Source organism: Homarus americanus, unplaced genomic scaffold, assembly GCF_018991925.1.
Source record: "Homarus americanus isolate GMGI-L3 unplaced genomic scaffold, GMGI_Hamer_2.0 scaffold48088, whole genome shotgun sequence".
Taxonomy (NCBI): domain Eukaryota; kingdom Metazoa; phylum Arthropoda; class Malacostraca; order Decapoda; family Nephropidae; genus Homarus; species Homarus americanus.
Window position 1 is genome coordinate 750,481 of NW_024719965.1, and position 24,061 is coordinate 774,541.

General features: G+C 38.0%; 1 protein-coding gene across 1 annotated transcript in view; it reads left to right on the top strand.

Moving 5' to 3' along the window:
• The window catches only part of LOC121860355 (platelet binding protein GspB-like), a 73,032-nt gene that overhangs the window by 25,537 nt on the left and 23,434 nt on the right, over positions 1-24,061 (top strand). Inside the window, exons 10-16 of the mRNA XM_042357454.1 lie at positions 267-6,483; positions 11,201-11,323; positions 11,719-11,980; positions 16,784-16,936; positions 18,687-18,885; positions 19,130-19,278; positions 21,939-22,218. Coding sequence (XP_042213388.1) covers positions 267-6,483; positions 11,201-11,323; positions 11,719-11,980; positions 16,784-16,936; positions 18,687-18,885; positions 19,130-19,278; positions 21,939-22,218 — 7,383 coding nt within the window. The remainder of the gene's footprint in view (positions 1-266; positions 6,484-11,200; positions 11,324-11,718; positions 11,981-16,783; positions 16,937-18,686; positions 18,886-19,129; positions 19,279-21,938; positions 22,219-24,061) is intronic.

The window sequence follows — 24,061 nt, forward strand, 5'->3', positions numbered from 1 at the left end:
TTGTATTGTAATTAGTTAATATTGTATTTAGTTTATGAATTTCTTATAACTGTCCACCTTGTGGTTGTATACATATGTAGTGAACGTATACTCTCCTAGCCCCATTTTAAATAATGTACATATACTCTGCCAGTCTGGTGAATGAGTTTTTTTTTTTCAGTTACCATACCATTGTTGTTTTGTGTCTTGTAATTTTTCCATTACTTCTTCTTGGTTTATCTTAATGAACTACTTTATAATTTTCATTATGATTTTGATATTTTCAGAAGGGAAGGGAGAAGAAATAGATGGAAAGAAAAATCTTAATTCATCAACTGAGGAAGAAACATCAGTGTCCATGAACAACACAGGGAATGCTGGAACTGAATATTCTGTTTGGAATGACAGTCTTGCTAAACCGGGTGTCAGAAAATCTCTTCGAAAATCTAGAGATTCGTCAGGACAAGCAGATTCTGAAAAAGTGATTATTTCTGAAACTCCTAATTCTGACAATGGACGAGTGTCAAAACGAACTCCATCTTTCAAAGATGAGTCCTCAAATTCTGCAGGTGATGAAAAAGTTACTTGTAGTTTGCGGAGGACAAGAAGATGTGAAAAAAGGGATTCTTCAACACCAGAGCAACAAGAGAGCTCAGGACATACTAATTCTCCCCCCTCATTGGGCAAACATTCACAAACAACACCATTTGTCACATCATTTACCAAAGTAGAACCTAGAAGACTAAGAAGAACTCGAAGTGATGCTGATGAACCAAAGAAGAAGGGGTCGCGACCCTCCTTTAGGCGTGCATCTTTAGAAACTGACAGTTCTCCAGAAGTAGCAAGACAGAGACGTATAACCAGAGGGAGGGATGGACAGGATTATAAGGAAAATGAGAGTGATAGTGAGGAAAGTGATCGATTAATTATGAACACTCGTACTAAAAGAGATATAAAAAGAACAGTTAATATAAGTAGTGACCAAATAACGCATATAAGAAATGTATCGGGTGATGAAAATGAAAAGTGTTTAAAAGTTAGAACTCGTCGTCTTGGTGGTGAAACTCCAAGTGGTAATAAAAGTGATAGTTCATTAGATAATAGTAAGATAAAAGATTCAAAGACCTCTGGTATTGCAAGTGATTTTATTCATAAAGTAGAAAACAAGGGAGAATGTCAGAAAAGTGATTCCAAGTTAGAGTGTAATAAAGATAACAAAGAAAGTGAACAACAAATTAAGGATGAAAATAAGGATGATAATGGTGGCCTAATAGTAGCTAAGGAATCTAATACCTCAGTTGGAAATGGGGTTGAAATTTCTGATAAAACATTTGGGCCTGCTGGAAAGTCACGAAGGACAGTGTCACAAGAGAGAAAAACAGAACAGTATGTAAGACACTCATCTCTTAGAAAAAGTTTAGAAAAATCAGATAGTAATGATAGCATTGATACTGTTGAAGTACTCTCAAGAAGTAGTAGTAGAAGCAGGAGTGGGTCTTTAGGCAGCAGTATAGAGAACACTAACCTTGAAATGTATGATAAAAAGTCACTGGGACCAGGGATTAGAAGGAAGTCTGTGGGAAGTAGGAGGCGAAGTAGTAATCATGATGAAGCCAAATTGAATGAGGTTCTAGAAAGTGTGGCCAAGGATTTTGAAAGAGATATAGATGATGACCACTATGATAAAATAGAAAAAGATTTTATGATGGGAAATAAGTCTCCCGAGAAAAATAAAGGTGAAAGGACACCAACAGAAATAGAAAAGGAAGATTTATTTATGTCAGACAGTAGTATTTCATGCATGGATGAAAAAAGTTCAAGTTCAACAGATATGATGCTCACTTCATCAGTTTCATTAAAAATGACAGGTGGAGGTGGCGCTGTTCAGTCTGGTTGTAGCAGCCCAAGTCCAAATAAAAGAAGCACAACCAGTAAAAAGCTAAGTGATGTTGTTCGCAGCCTTCAAAAGAAACAAGCCGAGACCCCAAGCACGGTAACCCCATCTGTAAAACCAACATTTCTGAAGGATCTCAGCAACTGGAACTCAGATAAATCGAGGCAAGTAAGTCCCCAGTCAGGTCCTCACCTTCAGTCTACTGGTACTTCCTCTGCACCTATAGCAGTATCACAGAGTGATGCCTCTCTGCCAGAAATTGCACATAGCCCCAGTGCACCTTCTATACCACTAGAGAATACTGCCACCACTACTTCAAAGGCACCATCACCAACACCTCAGAAATCTGGCACAACCAAGGTTGCATCCACCAGAACTGGCACCAACAGACTTCCCCCAACTAACTCACCTGTTGCTACTCACAGTTCACCCCAGGTAGAGCCTGTGATGACCACGTGTTCACAAACACTTGCACCTAGCACTGCAGTCACCCCCAATTTCCATAAAAGTCTTTCTATTGTGAATACAGCACCTGCAGGGACTTCTGCCTTTGCCTCAGGTATTCAAAAAGGGAATGTAGCACCATCAAAAACAACGCCCTTTATATTTCAGAGTGGTCAAGATGAACATGTAACTGTTCTTCCAAGCCTACCAGTTACAGTTAAACCTCCTGCTACAATTAATGTTGTGAGTACAGGATTTTCATCGCCTCTCACAGTGTCACGTGTACCACAATTATCATCAGTCGTAACTCTTTCACCTGTAGGTTGTGGCTCTGTTGCCAGCCCAAAACCAATAGAACCATCTTCCACAAAAAGTACTCCTAAGCAACTCTCAATTGCACCAAAACCTGCAACAACTTCAACTGCTCTGGTAGCATCTGCACCTGCTGGTCAGGTGTCAATATCTGTGTTACCACCAGGAACTCAAAAACCTCCCAACAAACCTGTACAAATTGCACCTAAGCCCCCAGCTACTACACCCCATATTCATCCTAATACTCAGCTTCTTGCTCCTCAGCCTGGCCACATGATGCAGGCACAAGTACAGGCTCAGGTGCAGACAATACCACAACCATTGCATACAGTTCAAGCAATAACTCAGCCAGTACAAACTATGCAGGCAATACCACAGCCAATACAAACAGTGCAGACTGTAACTGGTATGCCTGTGCAGGCAGTTATTACTCAAGCAGTTATTGATCCAACCCAGTTGGTTACTCCATCATCACCAGCAAAAATAATTACGCAACCGGTATTTGTAACTTCATCTATGCAGAGTGCTGTCACTTACAGTATTGCACCGCAGACAGTTGGTCAAGGTCACTTAACTGGTAATGTGGGTGCTCTTGCTCGTGTCCTCAATCCTACCATGGGAGGTAAAGTAGCAGCTAAACCTCAGCCTCGTCTTATGACCCCAAAGGCACCAGAATCACTTGTTACTTTAGCTCCAGCTACAGTTGGGAGCACTTCATCAGTGAGACCCATTGTGCCTTTATCCCAGCAAGTGCAACCTTCTCAGCAAACTCAGATTCTTGCAGTCATGCCAGTAGGTTCAGCTCATGTTCAAACACTGACAGGACAGCCAGCTTTGATGTCAAAATCCCAAGGCCCAATCCCATCTTCAACCCCTGTTCATGGAAACCATCATGCTCTAATTCCCACAACAGCTAATGACCAAATCACAACTCAAACCCATGCCACTGTACCACTCTCACAGTCTTTGTTAAACACAAGTGCTACCTCCCAAATACCTGCTGCTGCTGTACCTACTACTTTCCCAGTGGTTTCTTCTGAAGTTACTGTAAATTCTTCCCACTTGAACACTAAGGCTTTAACTGGTAGTCAACATGTGTCAGTCCCAGTTAACCAAGCTTTGAAACCAGTATCTGGAGACAAAAGTATGCCTGGGACAACTATTCCTAGTGGCAAGTTAGTTGGTAATATTAAACCTTATCCTAGTATACCTTCTCAAGCCACTCAACAGTCAGCCAATTCTGGCATGATTGTAGCTATAACTAAAGCTTGTTCTGCAACACCAGGTGGTAGTGTTAATAAGATGATATCTAAGGCATCTGAGAATAAACTTGATAGTTCCATATCAACACAAACCTGTAAAGTTGTGGAAACTGCTTTTAGAGGAGGAATACCAGGGAATGTTAGAATAACTGAGGTTGCCAAAGTCACTAACAAGAATAATGGACCAGTCCCTATTACAAATTTAGAATCTAGTTCCAAATCAATATCCTCTAGTATCCCAGCTAGACCTCAGCTGGCTTCCTCTTCAGTAACTATTACAGCTCTGACTGATTCTCCACATTCCAGCCAGTACAGTGTTTCAGAGGTTCACAAAGTCACAACTTCATCAAAGCAGCCAAATTTATGTTCTAATATTGATCTTAAATTATCATCAAGTGTGAGTATTGTTCAACACAAATCAGGTTTTGGAAGAAATGTTGCTGTTGCTGCTCTGCTATCAAAAACTGAAATTGATAAATGTACCAATATGCCTGTTCATATAATAGAGAAAGAAAAGTCAATAGTAAATCATCCCACAATAAGACCTGAAAAGGAAAAGCAAGTTTCCACTACCACTGTCACTAGTTGTAATAAATCTTCAGTTTTAAAGATGGATAAGGATAAAATTGCTTCTACTACCTCTGTTGCTAAGAGTAATCAATACAACCATCCCAGTACACCAGCTCTTCATAAATCAGACAAGACTGTAACGGTTTCAGCCTGCAATCAGTCTAAAATAGACAAAAATAAAATTGATGCTGCTAACCCAGGTCTAATAAATGATGTAAAATCACCAGAGAAAATGCAAACTGTGAATGGCAAAGATGAAAGTGATAGTGAGAAATTATGTGACAAGAAGATTGCAGATAAAAAGAAAGAACCTTTACTTAAAAGAACTCTTTTTAAGACCAAGAGTCAAGATGAGAAAAAAACACCTGGACCTTCTCCTGTGTACAAAACAAAAAGTTTAGAAGGCAAAAAGCCTTCTGGAGCTTTTTCTCCTCTACATGAAAGCAGTGTCTATGCTTTTGAACCAGAGGTTGAGACATCTCTTGAGGAATCCTCACCATTCTCCCAGAGAATTAAGAACATTCAACCTTCTCCAGGGTCATCACCGGTTAAACCTAATAATTTGATTAAGCCTCCACCTCAGGGCCCTGCTACAAACAAGCCCCTCAGCAAGGTAGCCTCTTTAGCTTCTACAGTACGAAGTCCTGTTGCACGATCTTTAACCCCCATGATAGTAGGTAAGCCAAAATCTATTGTAGGAGTAAGCCCCAGTACAGTAACTCCAACAGTTCTTGTTGGAAAAAGAACAAGCTGTAGTACTGGCACAGTTAGTGTCAAAGCTGCGGGCACTGCTACAGAGACCTCTCAGGTTACCAACAAGCTCATTTCTACATGTACCACTTCTCAGTCAGTACAGGAACATGGTAAAGTTGGAGCAGAAGCTGAGGTAGCTGTTGAATCAACTGCTGGATTTAAAAAGAATGTTAGCAGCACTTCAATAGCCATCCAGTGTGACATGGATGAAGGGATGGAGGCTGTAACTGAAGATGGTGTGAGTGCCAATGAAAGTGGAACACAAACTGAAGGACCAAGCAAATTTCCCTTGCCTCCTAATGCTTCGCCGTTTTACTATCTTCCTTTAGCAATGGCTGCTTTAGGGGAGAAGCTTCCTGCCCAATTAGTCCAGCAAATGTTGGCTAAAACACAAGGGTTAGTTGGGGCAGCAGAAGCTGGTATGATTCTTCAACAAGCAGCTCAGATTGCTCAACAACACCAGCAAAAATTACAACAGCAAGGTTTTCCTGGCCCTTCCCCCATATCAAATACCTGTACCTCTGCAGTAAAACCTATAAAACCAGCAAATATTTCAGGATTAGCAGTTACTCCTATCATGGCAGGAAATCCCACCGTCACTCCCATAAGCTCTGTGAGACCTTTAAATAAGAATATGGACTCGTCATTATCAGTGGCTGAAATATCGTCTCCCTCCCCAGTGGTCACCACAACGCCCACAGCTAACCCAGTGCCCAGTATTATTGTAACTACTTCTGCCTCATCATCTACAGTCTCCTTTCCCTCAGTTACCTCTTCCTCATGTATTATAATAAATACCCCAACCATAGCAGTTAACACCCCAGTTTCTGCATCATCTACCCCTGCTACACATAAAGTTGCAGTTACTAGTAATGATATTAAATCTGTAAATATACCTCCTCATAGAACCCATCTTACTCCATCTATTACACCAAGTGAAGAGGTCAACGTCTCTCCCACATATAAGACCACTACAAAGTCAAGATCAGTAAAATCGAAGGCAAGGGAAGATGAGACACAAAAGATTTCCAGAGATGGAAAAGAACTGCCAACTCGACGGCGTAGTGGACGAGCTACGACCCTTGCCGCCACAAGGGCTACTGAATCTGACATGCATGAAATTGAGGAACTGCGTCGAAATAGACGAGCCAAACGTGCAGCTGCAGCACTAGCTAAAGAGGAAGGTTGGAGTTCTTCGTCAGAGGCACCACTTAGTCCCCAGATGTCCCCAGATACCCTAAGAGGCTGGCCCCCACCAAGGCTTACAAGGTAAGTTTGCCTTTTAAGTATATATGCCAATTAGGTACAATGCTGTATTCTTGATGTTTGCAACTTATTTAAATGTTCTCTATCACTTATTATTATCTATGTTTCTTAGTTATAGCCAGCTTATGCCATGATATTTAAAGTACTGTATTGGATTGACAAACTGGACATTTATAGAAAATGGTGTTAGGTTGTATAAATGGGGGATGGAATCTCAAAACCACATTTTGTGGCCAAGAGCTGAAGATGAGTGACTGATTAGGTTGAACATATTCCTTACAACGGAGCCTAACTTTTCACCATTGAGGCTACAGTCAACTGCTGATTGATACAGCAGTGTACTGAATATCTGTAATCCTTGGTACCAAGCAGTGTGCATATTTTGGATTTTCACAAATATGGGACACAGATTTGAACATGTAAACTTAACAAAGATTTTCTTATTGTTCCTTTTGAGGAAACAGATTCCGTGACACATCCTAGATACAGGTATACAGTATACAGTACAAACATCCAGCTGTAAAGTCAAAAGACTTGATAGTTTTTATTTCCCAATGAAGTTGTATGACTTTTTGCGCAAAAGTGGCATAGAAATAAGTACATTGAAGCCATGAGTCATGACGATCCGATTTATTTTAAATCTCATAAGAGGCACTTAGAGCCAAAGTGAAGAATCAGTTAAAATCATATTTTACACTAGAGCCTTTTGATGTTTACTTGCTTTATTTTTTCCTATCTCAGTAACCAACCATAGAATTTTCATGGTTTGGGTTTCCTATGATAGGAAATTTAGATTAGTTTTTGGTTTATGAATTTTTTTAAATAGGATCTAATTTATATAAAAAAAAGGAAAATTAAATCAGCACCATATTTCATAAGCTGTTATAAAATATCTTTCAGTATTATTATTAATGTATTACATTATGTAAGTACTCTCCGACCCATAGGAAGTGTTAGATATGCATGTGGCTGGCATGGAGAGGGTGGGGGGACTAGTACCCTAACACTCATAAGTATGAGGTAGGCAGCAGGGACGCAGTATGCTGATTTGTTGAGCATGTAACGTCATGCCATTCTACGCAGCTGGTTGACTACCCTTGACTGTAGCTTCATCAGTCTGGTTCCAAGGCTCCCACTTGGTAGCTCATCCATGTGCTGGCTTGTAAGGTCGGGAAACGCTACCTTTTCAATAGAAATCTGGCCCTTATGCAACGACAAATATCCCCTCCCATATCCTCTGATATGGTAGGGAAACGCTTTGCAGACATGTTCAAACAAAAACCAGGAAATCCAGGATTGGTTGATTCATCACTGTGGCTCCATGTGTCTTATTTAAACCTATAAAATTTGGATATGATTCAAGCTAAACCAACATTTGAACATAACTTTTATTATAGCGATAGTGAAAAATATTTTAAAGGTTAAAAGATTTGCCGTATTTTAAGGCATATATAAGACTCACTTTTTGTTTTCTGAAAAATGTTTTAAAAAATCAGCCTCCATCTTGTATGTGAAGTTGTGGTCTTTCATAGGCTACTGAATTCTCCAGTTTTTGTCTCCAGAAGGCTAAATTCTACCTAGTCCAATTCCAGTATAAAAATTATGTTATTGCCTACTTAAACATTATTATTACTTTTAATTAATTAAAAAAAATATTGTAAATTTAAAAGCTAGAATTATAACTACTGATGATGAACTGAGACAATTAGTGCCTGTGGCAGCCCACCCAACACTTCAGAGTTAAGCAGTAACCATTTATGAACTCTTTACAAGTGTTACTATCTATTAATATTATACCTGCAACATTTATCTTTAAATATACAATTACCTGATACAAATGAAGATTTACAGGTAACTTTCTTTTCACATTTGTATTTGTTAACATCACAGGCGGCATTGTAGGCAAATTAGACTCATCACTGTAACCACTAGGCTACCAGACCAAGCTGTGAGCTAAGCTATGGTTATTTTTTCAACTTGTAATTTCGACAAAAAGATGTACTACGGGGTCCCCTGGTTACGAACGGATTCCGTTCCTGAGAAAGTTGATAAGTTGGATTTGTCTGTAAGTCGGAACACATGCTACTGTACTGTATATGCATACCGTACTTACAAAACAATGTTTAAAATCCCACTATATCATAGCCTAAGTCCTTATATACAGTCTCTCCTCGACTTACGACAGGGTTCCATCCCGACGACCAGGTCGTAAATTGAATTGTTCGTAAGTCGAAAAGGCGAAAATAATACACAGAAATTCTATAATGGGTGTCTCTTTTTCTTCTCAGCACCACGAGAACTCTCACTTTTACGCTTGCCAGTCATTTTAAAGGGAATTACAAACAAAAATTTTGTCAGTACACAGCACGATCACTAACGTCAGGACTCGAAAATACGTAATGTGAAAAATATTTTATACTACCACGGCGGTCGTATGTCCGGGTTGTCGTAAGTCGAGGAGTATCTATACATCCAAAATTACTCAATTTAAGACAAAAGAAGAAATAGAATGATAAAATACAGTAAATGAAAATAAAAAATAATCCATCAGGTAAATAAAATACTGTACTGTAAATTTCAACTTTAACCCAGTTCGTAGCAGCGGGCATTCGTAAGTTGGACATTCGTAAGTCGGGACCTCCTGTATACAACTTTCTTCATATTTTTTTTTTTTTTACTCTGTTACATACACACACAGTCTTTCATACAGAATATGAAAAAATAAAAATAAAGGAAATGATTATCATATGGTTAAAACATAGAGGGAATAAACATTCTTGCCAGCTGTGACCTATGTTATGATTATTTTTCAACACATAACTCTTTTTATTACTCTCTTACATGCACACACAATTGTTCATACCGAATGTGCAAAAAAATAATAATTAAAAGGTCAAAAACATAAAGGGAATAAACATTTATTGTGTGTGCAGAAGTTAGCCCATAGATCTGGGAATTGGGAGGAGGAAAAGCATGAGGGATCTCAGCTGTTCACTGCCTCCTGTGACCCGTGTGTATTGAAACGATTGCCAAATAGTGATGCAGTATTTTTTCTTTTCTTTTATTTATTATCACTATTATTTTTATTTATTCCTCACAGTCATTGGTACAGTATACATGGGATGCTTTCTAGCTGGGCAGTCACTCATATGACTCGAGAGATACTTTTGGCTGCTGCCTGTATGCCACAACATTACATAGGCGGAGGGCCAGTGCGGCTGGCTACAGTTACAGGATGTGTGTTCACTTCCCACACATGCACACCCATGCTCTTCATTTTTCTTACTGTATATTGTAGTTTTATATTGTACAGTATTTTATTTATTTCTAAGCCACATTAGAGTATGGTATTGTATAATGAGTCAAAACTCATATAGAAGATATACATATAGGTAGAATATTTATAGTTGTAGTAATGTAAATTGAGGAAGTTTGGTAGCGTGGCCGGTTAGTTATTTAACTGTAAATATGTTCTTAGGGGAAATCTTCCAAACCACCAATTCTAAGTACAGCTATTTATTATTCACTCAATGACACAGACACATTAATAGAACATTATATCGAAGTTACTAGAACATTATATTTACTTTACTCGACACTGACTCTCGGACATGAAATGAATACACTTCTCACCGTAAATAACTCACCCTATGGATAGCACTGACAATGACTCATGTGTGACCTGAGGGAGGCCCAGCAGGTGCTGTTGAAGAGAGTGCTGGACTATGTCTCCTGTGGGAGACTGCTAGCTGGAAACGCGGTGCTAGGGAGGGAAGTCTCCCTCCCGACCTCGACTAGTGACGAGCGTGACTCCGTCTTCTGTCTATAGTGTTGTGAAAGTCGTCTAATGCGAATTCCCCGTGGAAGGTGTTGCAGGGCCTTTATATTGGAGGGGAGCCGGCAGATGACCTCTCCCAATTAGCACTAAACTGGTTAGATCTGAACAGCTATGTTTGCCCAGGTGTGTGGTCATTTCGCAGGTTAGTAATGCTTCCTAATTATTACCGCCTGGGTGTGTCTTGGCTGGGTGTGGTTTCTTTAACACGGTTATATCACACGGTTAACTTAAGTACTTATTGGCCTTGCTCACCTGGGATAGGCCTTGCTGTCACTGGGGTGTGTCAACTTATGAGTGTACCAAGAGGGCATCTACTTTCTGTTATGTGTTGTAATTCTCTGGGCTGTAAGCTGTGATCTGATAAACAATCATCACAATTGTAATGTTTTTTTTTCATTACACGTAATAAAGGCAACAGCAATATCACCTGCCACCTCATCACCGGTTTTTCCCGATCTTAGTGAAGCAAGATATCGCTAAGCTGAATTTTGACCAAACTTTAAGCGAGAAAGGGCGTAAAAAAATTATCGTTAAATCAAATTAACACTGTACAATTGTTGTGTGCATGTAACAGTAAAAAAAAAAAAAAATCTACGTACAGTACTACGTTTACCCGAAATTACGAGTTGAGAAAATAACCATTGTGAATGCTAACTGTCTCTCTTCAGGATCTCAATAACGTATCCTATTATATCCCATAAGTTATTCATATCTATTATACGATTGGTCACCTTACGATGTCTTTTCGGTCTCTAATCATATAATGCTCAACACCTATAGTCTAAATTGTCCATGGCAGTTGGGTAACTGTTAATCCCTATATAGTTCACTTTCATTTTGCATATTCATTGGTCTAATGATGCTCTTTCTCAAAATTTCCAGCCCAACACCATCACAGAGTTCAGAAGGAACAACCTCATCCACCCCATCCCAAAGAGGCAACAGACTATCATCCTCTCGTAGTCGTCGGCAATCACCTGCCAGCAGTATAGATAGCAGTGTAAAGTGAGTTCTCTCTTTTCTTTTTTAATTTAGTTGATGAATTTTAGGCATGCAGTACTGTTTTACATCCTAATTGGGAAAAAATTTAAAAATTATAGAAAAAAAAACACCAAAACCCCCTAGTTTAAAGCAAGCCATGAATAATGTTTCTATGTACAGTACATATCATGTGTCTGAGGTGTCTCCGTAGGTGTGAGCATATTAACGGAATTAATCTCGATTTAGCAAACTAGTTCACTAAATTGAGCAAAAAATAATGGAAAAATTCCTTCCGCTAAATCGGGAGTTCGTTATATCGGATTACGCTAAATCGAGAGTACTGTATACAGTACTTATATGATCAAATAGACTACATTACTTCTTACATATATTTTAATTATTTATTCATTTTTTGCCAGTCCTGGGAAAACATCAACATCATCTTCAGCAAGTATTCAAGCTAGTCAAGTTTCCACTAGTAATTCTGCACCAGTAATGTCTGACAAGACTTTGGCAGATCCGAATGCTACACATATTTGTGACAATACACTGTTAACTCGTGCACCAACATTTTTTCCATCGGAAGAAGAATTCACTGATCCTCTTGACTACATTGAGAAGATCCGGCCAGAAGCTGAGCAGTTTGGTTTGTGTCGCATTGTCCCACCCAATAATTTCAAGGTAAGATAATACTGTGTGGCCTTTTCATAATTGTACAAATCAGTCATACTGTATAATATTATCCAACAAATTTCACATTTCTGCAGCATTCATTCATCAATTAACAATAACCAACACTCAATCCTTTTGATTCAAATCCTGAGTAGATAGCTGTTCCCCCAGTGCAAAGGAAAACTGAAATTTTTTTTTTTACAAATCTTCTTAATTACAAAATTATCCAGTTTGTACATACCATTATTCAAATTCATGTTGACGAATTCGGTATGTTTAATGAGACTGGATTCTATAATGTTCCTACTCACAATTGAATTACAAGGTAATATTGAGGAGGAATTATCCCAGTCAATGCAATGCTTATTATCTCTCATATGAACGAACAGAGCATTGGATTCCTGGCCTGTCCTAACACTATATTTATGCTGTTTAAGTCTAGTTACAAGATCTTTACCTGTCTGGCCTAAGTAGAACATATTACATTCCTTGCAAGGAACCTTGTAAATGACTGGACCATTGTGGACACCTACGGTCCCCTAGGGACTTGATCTCACTCTCCTCTACTGTATATATTTGCCTTGTCAAGTATTTCTCCTTAGTCTGTACACACCCCTGAAGATGTGAATTACACGAAAGCGCTTGGGAACTTCGTGTTTCCTTGTGGTTATCAGCATATATATATATATATATATCGATAAAATCACACGGGAAAATGGAAACAACGGAGTACCTTAGCTTTCGTCTTTATTCAAGACATCTTCAGAGGCAACTGGATTACATGGACAGAGAGAGGCTTTTATCAAGATTTATCTTATCCACGTTTTCATTGTGGATTTACATGAAATATATATATATATATATATATATATATATATATATATATATATATATATATATATATATATATATATATATATATATATACATAAATATATATATATATATACACATAGTACCCCGCTTAACGCGGTCAATAAAACCCACAGGGTACCGTGTTAAGTGAAAACCGCTAAGTGAACAACAGAACATATGGGATTAATTCCAATAGAAACTGGCCCGACCCCCAAACTCCACTTTTTGACGACACAACTATGTTGTAGTAAAAATTTTATCTTAACTTTATGATGGTATGAAAAAACAAGTAATATAGAAGAGGTTAGGTTAGGAAAAATAAAGGTTAAGTTAGGAAAACTAAAAGTTATGTTGAACACTTACGTTAGTAGAAGAGATGGGTCGGCGTACGGGGATGGAGGCTGGTTCCGAGGCAGAGGGCAGGCTACTGGCCCTCAGGTGAGTCACCATCACTGTCACCCACACTTGTTATGGCCTCCCTGACAAATCCCTCAAAGTCATCTTCACTGTCTCTACCTCTGTCACTATCACTGGCTTGGGCTGGCTGTGGTGGGTTGCGGGCGAAGAACTCGGTTATGCTTTTTTGACGGCTGGTGTTTATGTTGTCTTGATACACCGTGATGTACGGCTCCATAGCCTGCACCAGCCGGGTATGGAAGACTTCATAGCGGTCATCGTCATTGTCGCGGGAAAGGAAGGACTTCATTTTCTCTGCACACTCCATGGCACCCTTAATATCACTATGACTTAAACTGTTCTTCGGAGAATGACGCACCTTCTTCCTCCTCTTCACTGACGTGATCTTCTTCCAACATCTCGTCGGCAGTCACTTCAGGATCTCTGATCACCTCCAGGATGTCTTCGTTGGTGGTCTCGGAGAAGCCTTCAGCTGTAATGTTGAGCGCAGCTTCTCTGGCAAGGTCCACTGCTACTGCAACAGTCTGAACCTCACCAGTCACAGGTTCACTCCTCCTCTCACCTGGTATGCCATGCAACACATGTCTCCATGCGTGACAAATCATAGCAATAGACAGCTGATCCCATGCCTCCACCAAGAAGTCTACAGCTTGTTTGACGTTAAACTTCTTCCAAAATTGTTTGACGAGAACTTCTTGAGTCGCCACCTCTTGTTCCTTGTCCTCGTCGCTTTTACTCTCGCTGTCGGTGTCACCCAGCTTACGCAACTCATCCTTGGTGTTGGTAGAGTCGTTCAGGAGCTTGAACTTCTTTGCAGAGTACGCAGCTTTCACATTGCAGGTCAACTCCTGGTCCATGGGCTGGATTAATGACGTAGTGTTGGGAGGAAGGAAGACCACTTTTACGTTGGGGTGACGATCCATAAGTAGGGGCGAGTGTCCAGGTGCGTTGTCAAGGAGCAACAAAATGTTGAATGGAACATTCTGTTGCTCGCATAATTTCTGCACGTCAGGAACAAAACAGTCGTCAATCCAGAAGAGGGACAGAGAAGAGGACATCCACGCCTTACGTGCGGTTAGCCAGTGGACATTGAGCTTGTTCATGTCCATATTCTTGTAGGCGTGCGGCTTGCGGGCTGTGTGAATCACCGATAACTTTGGTTTACAGGTACCGGATGCATTGGTGGTAAACAGGACGGTGATGCGTTCCTTCTGCATCTTCCGGCCCCGAATCTTGCTGGCATTCTTTACAACGAAGGTCTTAGACGGTAGCTTTTTCCAGAAAAGACCAGATTCGTCCATGTTAAACACCTGGTCGTCGGTGTACTGTCCTTCCTCCATAATCTCACGTAAGAACGGAGGAAAATCTCTAGCCGCCACACGGTCAGCACTCGCTTCCTCACCACCAATGTTGATGTTGGTGATCTTGTTCCTCTACTTAAACCTCTGCAGCCAACCAGAGGAAGCATTGAAGGGTTTGGGCTCTGCAATTCCCAGCTTACGTGACACTGCTGCGTATAGCTCACGTGCGTACTCCTGCACTGAGCGCGTGTCCACAGCCATGTTGCGTCGCGCCTGACGAATCAAATAACTCACCAGCAAATTTTCCACTTTTGCCAGCACCCTGTTCTGGCAATACCTGATCGTTGAAGCACCTGCAGACTTTGTGATTTTCATGTGCTCTTTGATCTTGGCTGCATCCTTCTTGATAATGCGAATCGTAGATTCGTTGACGCCATGCTGGCGCGTGAAATCAACTTGCCGTGTTCCTTTCTCCAAATCTTGAATGATCTGGTACTTCACTTCGTAGCTTAGACCACGGCGTGTCTTCTTGGGCTTAGGGTGGCTGGGTCCAGGTAAGGAAAGGTCTCTCTCTGGTGGCGGTGGTGGTCCGGCGGAAGCCATTTCACAGAACAATGGGTTCACGTATACACGGAGTGGCCTGGAGAGATGAAACTGCCGCGGCTAGGTCAAGCGTCGTCTTTCCTCCCTCCCTCCCTCCCCCGGGTGGACACGTCATAATACTTTAAGCCAATTACAGCTAGCAGCAGAGGGGGGGTAGGGATGCATGGCCAATCACAGTCCGATACGGCATATGACGTCAGTGATAACGCAACAGAGACATGCACTGCGCAACCTTACAGCGCGGCTTGCCCAAGCGGAGGGAGGAGGCGGGAGCAGGCGGGTGGGGCGAATCTAAAAATAGCGTCTCGAGCCGGACACTCGCCGCGTATACGTGGAAAAAACCCGCGTTAAGTGAAAGTTCGGCTCTGGCGAGGCACCGCGTATACTACTGTGTATATATATATATATATATATATATATATATATATATATATATATATATATATATATATATATATATATATATATATATATATATATATATATATATATATATATATATATATATATATATATATTGGTCCCTCTGTTAACGAAGACAATTAGTTCTACAGAGTCGTTCGTTAACCGAAAAGTTAGGGGATGCAAAATGGTCTGATTACTGGCTGGGAAGATGGGGGGGGTTGGGGGGGGAGGTGAGGTGAAATGTTTGACAGTTGATGACAAGATCTAGTGCTTATTTATTTATCTGTCTTTAAGAGTGACTTTAAGTTTTTCTCTTATAAAATGTCACTGAACTGACATGGGAGAATATAATTAACATTGCTGGAATTCTTATAAGATAGTGATTAATTTGAATATAAACATGCTATAAGTCACATTAGATATACAAATTTTAGCTCTAATTTAAGAATTTTATTACAGAGAGCATAAATTTTTATCTCGTGCAAAATATATGACGTTTATATTCAAATTATTCGCTGTCTTGCAAGGATTCCAGCAGTACAAATTATATTCTAACTTTAGTCTTTGACATTATATAAGATAAAAAATTTAAGCTTGAAACACCAAACCCTGGCTGGGAAGATGGGAGGGGGAGGAGGGTAGGAGGGGAGGGAAGTGACAGTGAAATATTTGACAGTTGGCACCAAAGGTCTAGTGAAATATTTATTTGTTTATTTATGTGCTTTAGCTTGATTTTGTTTTTTGCTTATAAAATGTCACAGAAGTGACCTGGGAGAATATAATTTACATTGCTGGAATTCTTATAAGATAGTGTTTAATTTGACTATAAACATGCTATAGTTTGCACTAGGCAAAAATGTTAGTAATCATTTAGTACATTATTTTGGGTACATGTACAGTACAGCTTTGCTCTTAGGACAGTGTAGCGTGCCCAGAGAAACATTAGGCGTAAAATTTTAAATATGATACGCCAGATTGACTCTCTCAAAATAGAAAAGATTCACTTTAAATTGAAACTTTGTCCTTAATTGTGGGTGTCACTTTAAATCAATAATCTTAAATTGAATCTCTTTAAATTGACGTTCTACTGTATTACTAGTAGCTGGTGTGATTTGTTTGTCTTAGACACAAGTGGTAGTGACCAAGATGGATGTGAATAAGTTTTGTTCAATCCTGTTTACTTGTCGAAAAGCTTTTCTATTTTTAATTTTTGGGTGTTTTTTCTTCATAGCCTGAATGTCGGGTAAATGATGACATGAGATTTACTGGAAACAACCAGTATATCCACAAGATGATGAGGCGATGGGGCCCAAATGTGCGAACTCTACATGCCATCAAAAGATGCCTAGCAAAGCAGAATATAGAACTTAACAGCAATCCATTAGTAAGTTTTAATTATATTTTCATGCCCCTCCTGCATATCTTGGGAGGGCAAATTGATGTGCACCTGTTTGTATGTATGTCCCATTAAAGTTTGTTTGCATGATTCAGCAAAAAGTATCCAGCACAGATCATTTCCTGTATTGTAATAAAATTTTTAGGCTTCTTTATATATATTTTGGTTCAAACAGCTTGATTAATACTGTATATGGATATTTTTTTAATGCCCACAAATTTTTTTAATTTTCTTATGGTATGACAGTGTCTGTCATCAGCCATCTTTTGGTGTGTGATATTTATGTTAACTTCATCTCTGCATTAGCTTCAGTTTCTTATAACAGATTTTCTTCGGAGTTTTGGAGAATTCTTTTCCTACAAAAATGCACATCAGGTTTACCTTTAGTGATCTTATGTTTTATATTTCCAAGGTTACAAAAAGGGTCAGAAAAAATTCAGCCTCTTGCATTTATTTAAAAATGTAATAATTGAAAACACCTAATATTGGAAAAAATCACTGACACTTAACTTTCATCTATTATCTGATAATTCATCCATCATTTGAAAGTACACTGTACCACTGTTCTCCTGGAAGCAACTACTTTGAACAGCAACACTACAGTATGTGGTGTCCCACACCTGGTGTTATTTACAAGCCACTTGATCATCAGACAGCTCATGGTTTGCATTTGTTGTTTATATCATTATAACTTTGTGAATATTACACCATAATGGCTGATCCAGGGTGCTTTCCTGCACCTATTATGGTAGCTGATGATTGTGATTATGATATTAGCAGCAGCAGTAAAAGACCATTGTTTGCTGAAAAGGATGGTCTCCTGAACCACATACATTCTCAACTCCTGGCTCAACTGTCTCATTAACTGTTGCTACATCTTTATTTACCCTTGATGACTCTTATTTCTGGAAGTTGATATGTAGAGGATTTTTTGGGGTAAAAAATAAGCTTTTTCTTTTTTCAATGATTTCATGCCTGTAATACATGATTGGTGCATATATGAGTAAAAATATGCTGTACTTTGTTCTTGAGAATAATGTTGTCTAATGAGGCTTGTAGTGATTGTACATCTGGAAGGTCACTCATTGTATTCCATTGGCTTTTAAACTTTTTCCTTAATTTTTCAAGATATACATATGGGCTTGGGTATGTATAGTAATAATCCACTTTATGAAATACTGTAATTTATTTTATGAAAGACTTGAGCTTTCTAAATAAGAAATTTAAGAATATATTTTTTTTTAATTGAAATTTACACATACAGGGTACAGTATTACTACATGAGAGTAAATTAAGAGAAATTGGATTATCAGGCAACTGGCTCAGTGACTGTGTGCATAGTGGTGTGAATGATGAGCTTACTTGTGTTCATGTGAGTTTGAGAAGTAAGTTATATGGTAATTGTAGGAGAAGGATGACACTTTGTAAGCTTTTGTAGATTTAATAACATTGGGAGTGCTGTAGAATACAATAATGAAGTTAGTTAATGTACAGGTATTTGCAAAAACTAATAATAAAACAAAACTTACACAAGTACTATGGTTTATTACATGCATTCCTTGGACACATGTTCATGATAGTTCAGTTTCCATTTTACAGAAGCCTTTTGGTTATTGGATACTTTACTGTATTTAGTAATTATCTTTTAACATTGCCTTAGCTGAATTCAATATCAGATCAGTTGAAGACTTTTTTAATAAATATGCTTTTTTTATCATTGATTTACAATATTCACCAGATCGGGTGCATGGAGCTGGACTTGGTTCGACTTTATGAAGTAGTAGAGCAGCATGGTGGTCTTATGTCGGTAATTGAAAAGGAACTTTGGGGAAAAGTTGCAGACACATGCAGAATCCCACGCTCAGCACAGGAGAGACTAGCCAAACTTGACTTTATATATTGTAAATATCTACTACCCTATGCTACACTCTCCCAAGGTTAGTTTTTTTTTCTCTGTTGATGATCATATAATATTTTACACTTATTGTTGAGTATATATATGTATGAAGATTTTCTTTTTATTTCATCCACTGATGGATATATATATATATATATATATATATATATATATATATATATATATATATATATATATATATATATATATATATATATATATATATATATATATATATATATATATATATATATATATATTATTTAATTTTTTTTTTTTGTCAGAGGAACGTGGCCAACTTTTAGCAGAAGTTGATTCTATACACAACCGTAACCAAATGGAACAAAGTGGAGGAGGAAGCAAGAAAGCTTCATCCAATTCTTCAGATAATGATGAAGAGGAGGAGGAGGAAAGCCTTGACTGTATTGTTAAGGTATACAGTATATACATGTCCTTTAATTAGATGTTACTCAAACAGTAAATCTCAGGTACAGCACTCGTGTCAGATTTGGCCCTTTTCAAGTTCTCAATTTTAGAATATCACAATTAATTATTAAAGACTATAATTTTCACTTCCACTCCTCCATGCACCATAACATGTATGAATGCTGGGATTGTTATTCAAAAAACATAATACAGTACTGTGTATAGTATACAGTATACAGATATTATCTTTGTACAAATTTTCAACACCTCTAAGGATATTAAGAATACATAACAAAGTATAATTGAGTGTAAAGTTAAAGTGCAGTTATAAAAGGTATTGAAGATGGTCATTTGCTTTACATTAGACCATGGGACATATGCAGTACTGTACAGAAGACAACACCTTCCCTGGTCAAAGTAGAGAACAGAGGACACCTGCGTCCTTGACATTCTTATCTCAACTTGCCACACTACTCCTTCCTTAATGTTAACTTATTACAGTCAGTTCTCACTGTGTGAAATGGATGGATTCCATGGAAGTGGTGTGTAATGTAAAGATTCATTTAGTGAAAAAAATTTTCCCATAGACAGTGTTATAAATGGAGGATATGTTCTTGGGGGATGCTTTTCAGACCACCATTCTCAAATGAAACTAACCAAACTAAACACAAAAGACATAATAACACATCATTACAGAACATCGCTAAACATATACAGTAATTAAGAGAATGCTTGCCTTTAATAAAAACAACAAAAAAGAAAATTTAGATACTATTGCAGGGGATGATTTTGACTCATTTGCAATGTTTTTTTGTTTTTGTTTTTTTTTCTTCACATGTTCCTCTCACAGAGGCAAAGAAACTGCTGCAAGAGCCAGCCTTACTTCTTCTCTGTGAGAGAAAGGAGGGTTGGACAATAGTCTAGCTTCCATGCATACCTCCTCTAAACTAGCCAGAGTAATTGGTGCAGAGCACTTCCGGGAATAAGAGATTTCCAGATAACGAGACAACTCTATCAAGGCTGGAAAAAAAATTCCCTCATCCCTGGAATTTTCCAGGTAACGGAAAAATGTTCTTGGAAGTTCCAGAAATTGCACATTACATCATCTCTCAAACCTGGAAAAATATTCCCCATCCCTGGAATTTTCAGGGCATCGTAAAAATTTTCTCGGAATTTCCAGAAAATGTGCCTGATTTTTATCTCTCAATCCCGGAAAAATATTTCCCATCCACAGAATTTTCTGGGTGCTGGGAAAATTTTCTCAGAATTTTTCAGAAAATGTGCCCCTCGGAAAATTTTTCCCAAAGCCGGAATTTTCTGTAAAATTCCAGCTTTGGGAATGATTTTCTGAGAAAATTTCAATTCCGGCTATCGGAGAGTTCCGGGTTTGAGGGATTCCGCGAACGGAGATATTACTGACCACTGACTGCCTGACTTAAGGATGCTCCCAGATGCCTGTGTCAGCACCTCAGCATGTTTCAATTACATGAAAAAATTTAAATTCCTATTAACGCAAGTCGTTCGATATGAAGAGGAAGTCTCTGAACTGATGCTCTCAAGTTCACCTGTGTAGTGAACTCTATTCACTGGAATGGCACAGGTTGTAGCACTGATGCAATCCAAAGTAGCTTTTGAAATTTGTTGGACAGGAAAATATGTGTATCAGTGAAATTACATAACACATAGTGAAAAGTATTTACCAGTTTGAAAATTTTGTATATGAGGGTGTCTATACATTTTAAGATTCATAATGATTTAAAATAAAACTATTGTACTGTACTGTAATAACACTTCATTAGGCGGAGATCATCTTACCGATGCTTGCCTTCAGCAAACTTAAGCTGGAAGTGCCCAAATATTACAAAATCAATGCTGGAATTTCCATCAATTAACCTTTTTCTCAGTTTGCTCATTTGTGACTACATTACTGTAATTATTTATTACTAGCAACATATAGGTAAATGTGATACATTCTAGTCACCAATATTAATTCTTCTTAGATCAAGAATTAAGTTAAGTCAAAACTTGGAATGAAAAATATTTTTGAATTGGCCAAAATTTGTGTTGGTCTTTCTTGGAATCAAACCATGTACAGTACAGTAATAGAATTTGCCAAAATTTGTTTTGTAAAAAGTTAGGATTCTGTGTTTTAGTTAATACAAACAAAACCTAAGTTTGTTGTCAAATGGAAAACTTCTTTCACATTAAGGATGGTGCTTCCCAATCATCCTTAACTCTCAGAAGAAAAAAAATTTAAAGCCAAATACCCTATCAGTGATACCAATCTCACTTTGTCACCCATCTTTTCATGTTATTTGTTAAGTTACTTTCCTTTCCTAATTTTACTGTTACTCTTTTTTTTTTAATACAAATCTCCTCTTTCTCAACGAAGACACTCCCCATAGCCTATTCCTTGCTGTTGATATAACGTGGAAATTCTACACGTGCAAGTATCCTTTTTTGATCATTTATTCCAATGTACAGTAGTTCCCCTTGTATGACAGGAATTTTTTTTAACTGTTGGTAGTATAAGCAGTTTCTAATATCCATAAAGAGAAATATCTTATTCGAAAGGTGCAAAGCAAGATCTGCTAGATATTTGGAATACTTTTTTCTTTTTGTACATTAAAATTTACCATTATTGATAAATTAACTTTCACTTTACAGGGTAAGAGTACAGCTCTAAGTACATTTTATCGTATTGCACGGAACACTGCAACCCAGTGGCAACCTGATCCTGCTGGGTTAGAAGTGGATGAGAGGTACTGGTCCCTGGTGGTCAATGGTACCCATCATGTGTGCGTTCTTTCTGCTAGCATTGACACTTCAGAGCATGGTTATGGATTCCCTAATCATCGATTGTCACCGTTGGCAAAACATCCATGGAATTTGAAAAACCTCTGTCAAAATCCTAACTCCATTTTAAGAAGTATGGGAACAATAGTTGGTAAGTATGTCATTCATGGAGGAGTCTTTGTTTTGTTATCTGTTTGATTTTGCTGATGTTACTTAAGGAAATTTTATGGTTACAGATAAACTACTATAATTTCTAACATTTTAATTCATAATTTGACTGAATTCATAAATTCCTAACTTGAATCCATATTTAACCTTTTCTGAATCATAGCAAATGTCTTGAAATGGGCTGTGTTCCACAATCAATACTCAACCACACCAGGCCCATTTCTACCACTGTTTCAAGACTTTCAAATAATAATAATTTTCTGAAATACAGTAATACCCATTTGAAAGCTCAGAATGCATTCCTGGAGAAGAACCGTCAGGGAATCAGATTTCTATGGGGTCATTGCAACATACAGTTCTTGATACGGAGTTACATTCCAGACATTGTAATTTTTTTTTACCGATGAGTTATATATTATGGCTTAATTGGCTACTGGTACACATAGACAGTTGATTAAAGAATAAACCAGGGTATATGCAGATGCATAGTAATACATGGCAATATCATTTATTGAGTGTTAAGACATTGTTGTTGTAGTAAGTGCCAACTCTCAAGTGATGACAGCGCTTGAATCTGTCGAGTCATCCTCTATTGGCCATAAATGTATGTATTCACCTTCTGCCTTGAGGTGGTTAAAGGTGCTTCTTGCTTTCTCCATGATGATAAGCATTAAGCTGACTTACACAGATATGGTACCGAGTCTGGTCTTCCAGCCTGCTCACCAAGTGTAAAAAAAAAATGGCAAGAGTGCCTGGTTCATTCAAATTACCAATCTTTTACTTTATAGAATTAAAAGAAAAAGACATTGAGTTTAAAAATGAATCAACTTTCAATGGGGCAGCTTTCAATTGGGTGAAAAGTTTTCAAGAGTTTAAACTATGCATCTCGCACGGACAGACACTATCCCACATCCCTGGAATTTTTCTGGGTGCTGAGGAAAGTTATTCGAGAGTCTTAAGAGAGTCTAAACTATGCATCTCATCATCTCATTTTTACATGGACAAACACTCTCTCGTTACATTTAAGCCATGGGCACAAGCCAAAATATTTACATTAAGTAAAAAAAGTGTATGAACTTTTATTCACAACATCTGTTTTAATTGTGTTAGACAGATGAATTTGGTACAATAATGATTCTGAATAAATTCTCTGCAAGATCCTTAATACAAAATATTTTGACATGATGTAATGATGGAACTTAACAAAGCACGGAGTGGACTTGAGGGTAAACTCACATTTTTAATACATTTCTTTCTGATTATTTGTGAGAGGATTTTCCCATTATTATTTATTTGTATGTGTGTGTGTGTGTGTGTGTGTGTCTACACACACACACACACACACATACCCCGATATATACAATACAGGTAAAAGAAATTACTGACTCTAGAATGAATGGCTCCCTGTCCCAGCCGTGAAAATGCCAGTAACTTTAAAACTACCCTTAGATATTCTTAGGTACATCCAGGGTGTCATCTGCGAATTAAAAATATGCAAATTGTCAGGGCATGCTGTACTATCATAGTAATAATAACAATAATAATCATATTATTATTATTATCAACATCATCATCATTATCATCATCATCATCATCATCATTAATATTATTATCATCATTATTACTCTTATTGTTATCATTATTATTATTATTACGTACTATTATTATTTTGGGTTAATATTATTACAGGTATTAAAAAAAATTCCATGGTCTATTTTCTTCAATAAATGTTGTCAAAAGAGTTCACGACACGTGCATCCGGCATGGTCTTCTGTTGTTTTGACATGATTGGCTTATGCCTCCTACTCTAATATGTATGAGTCACA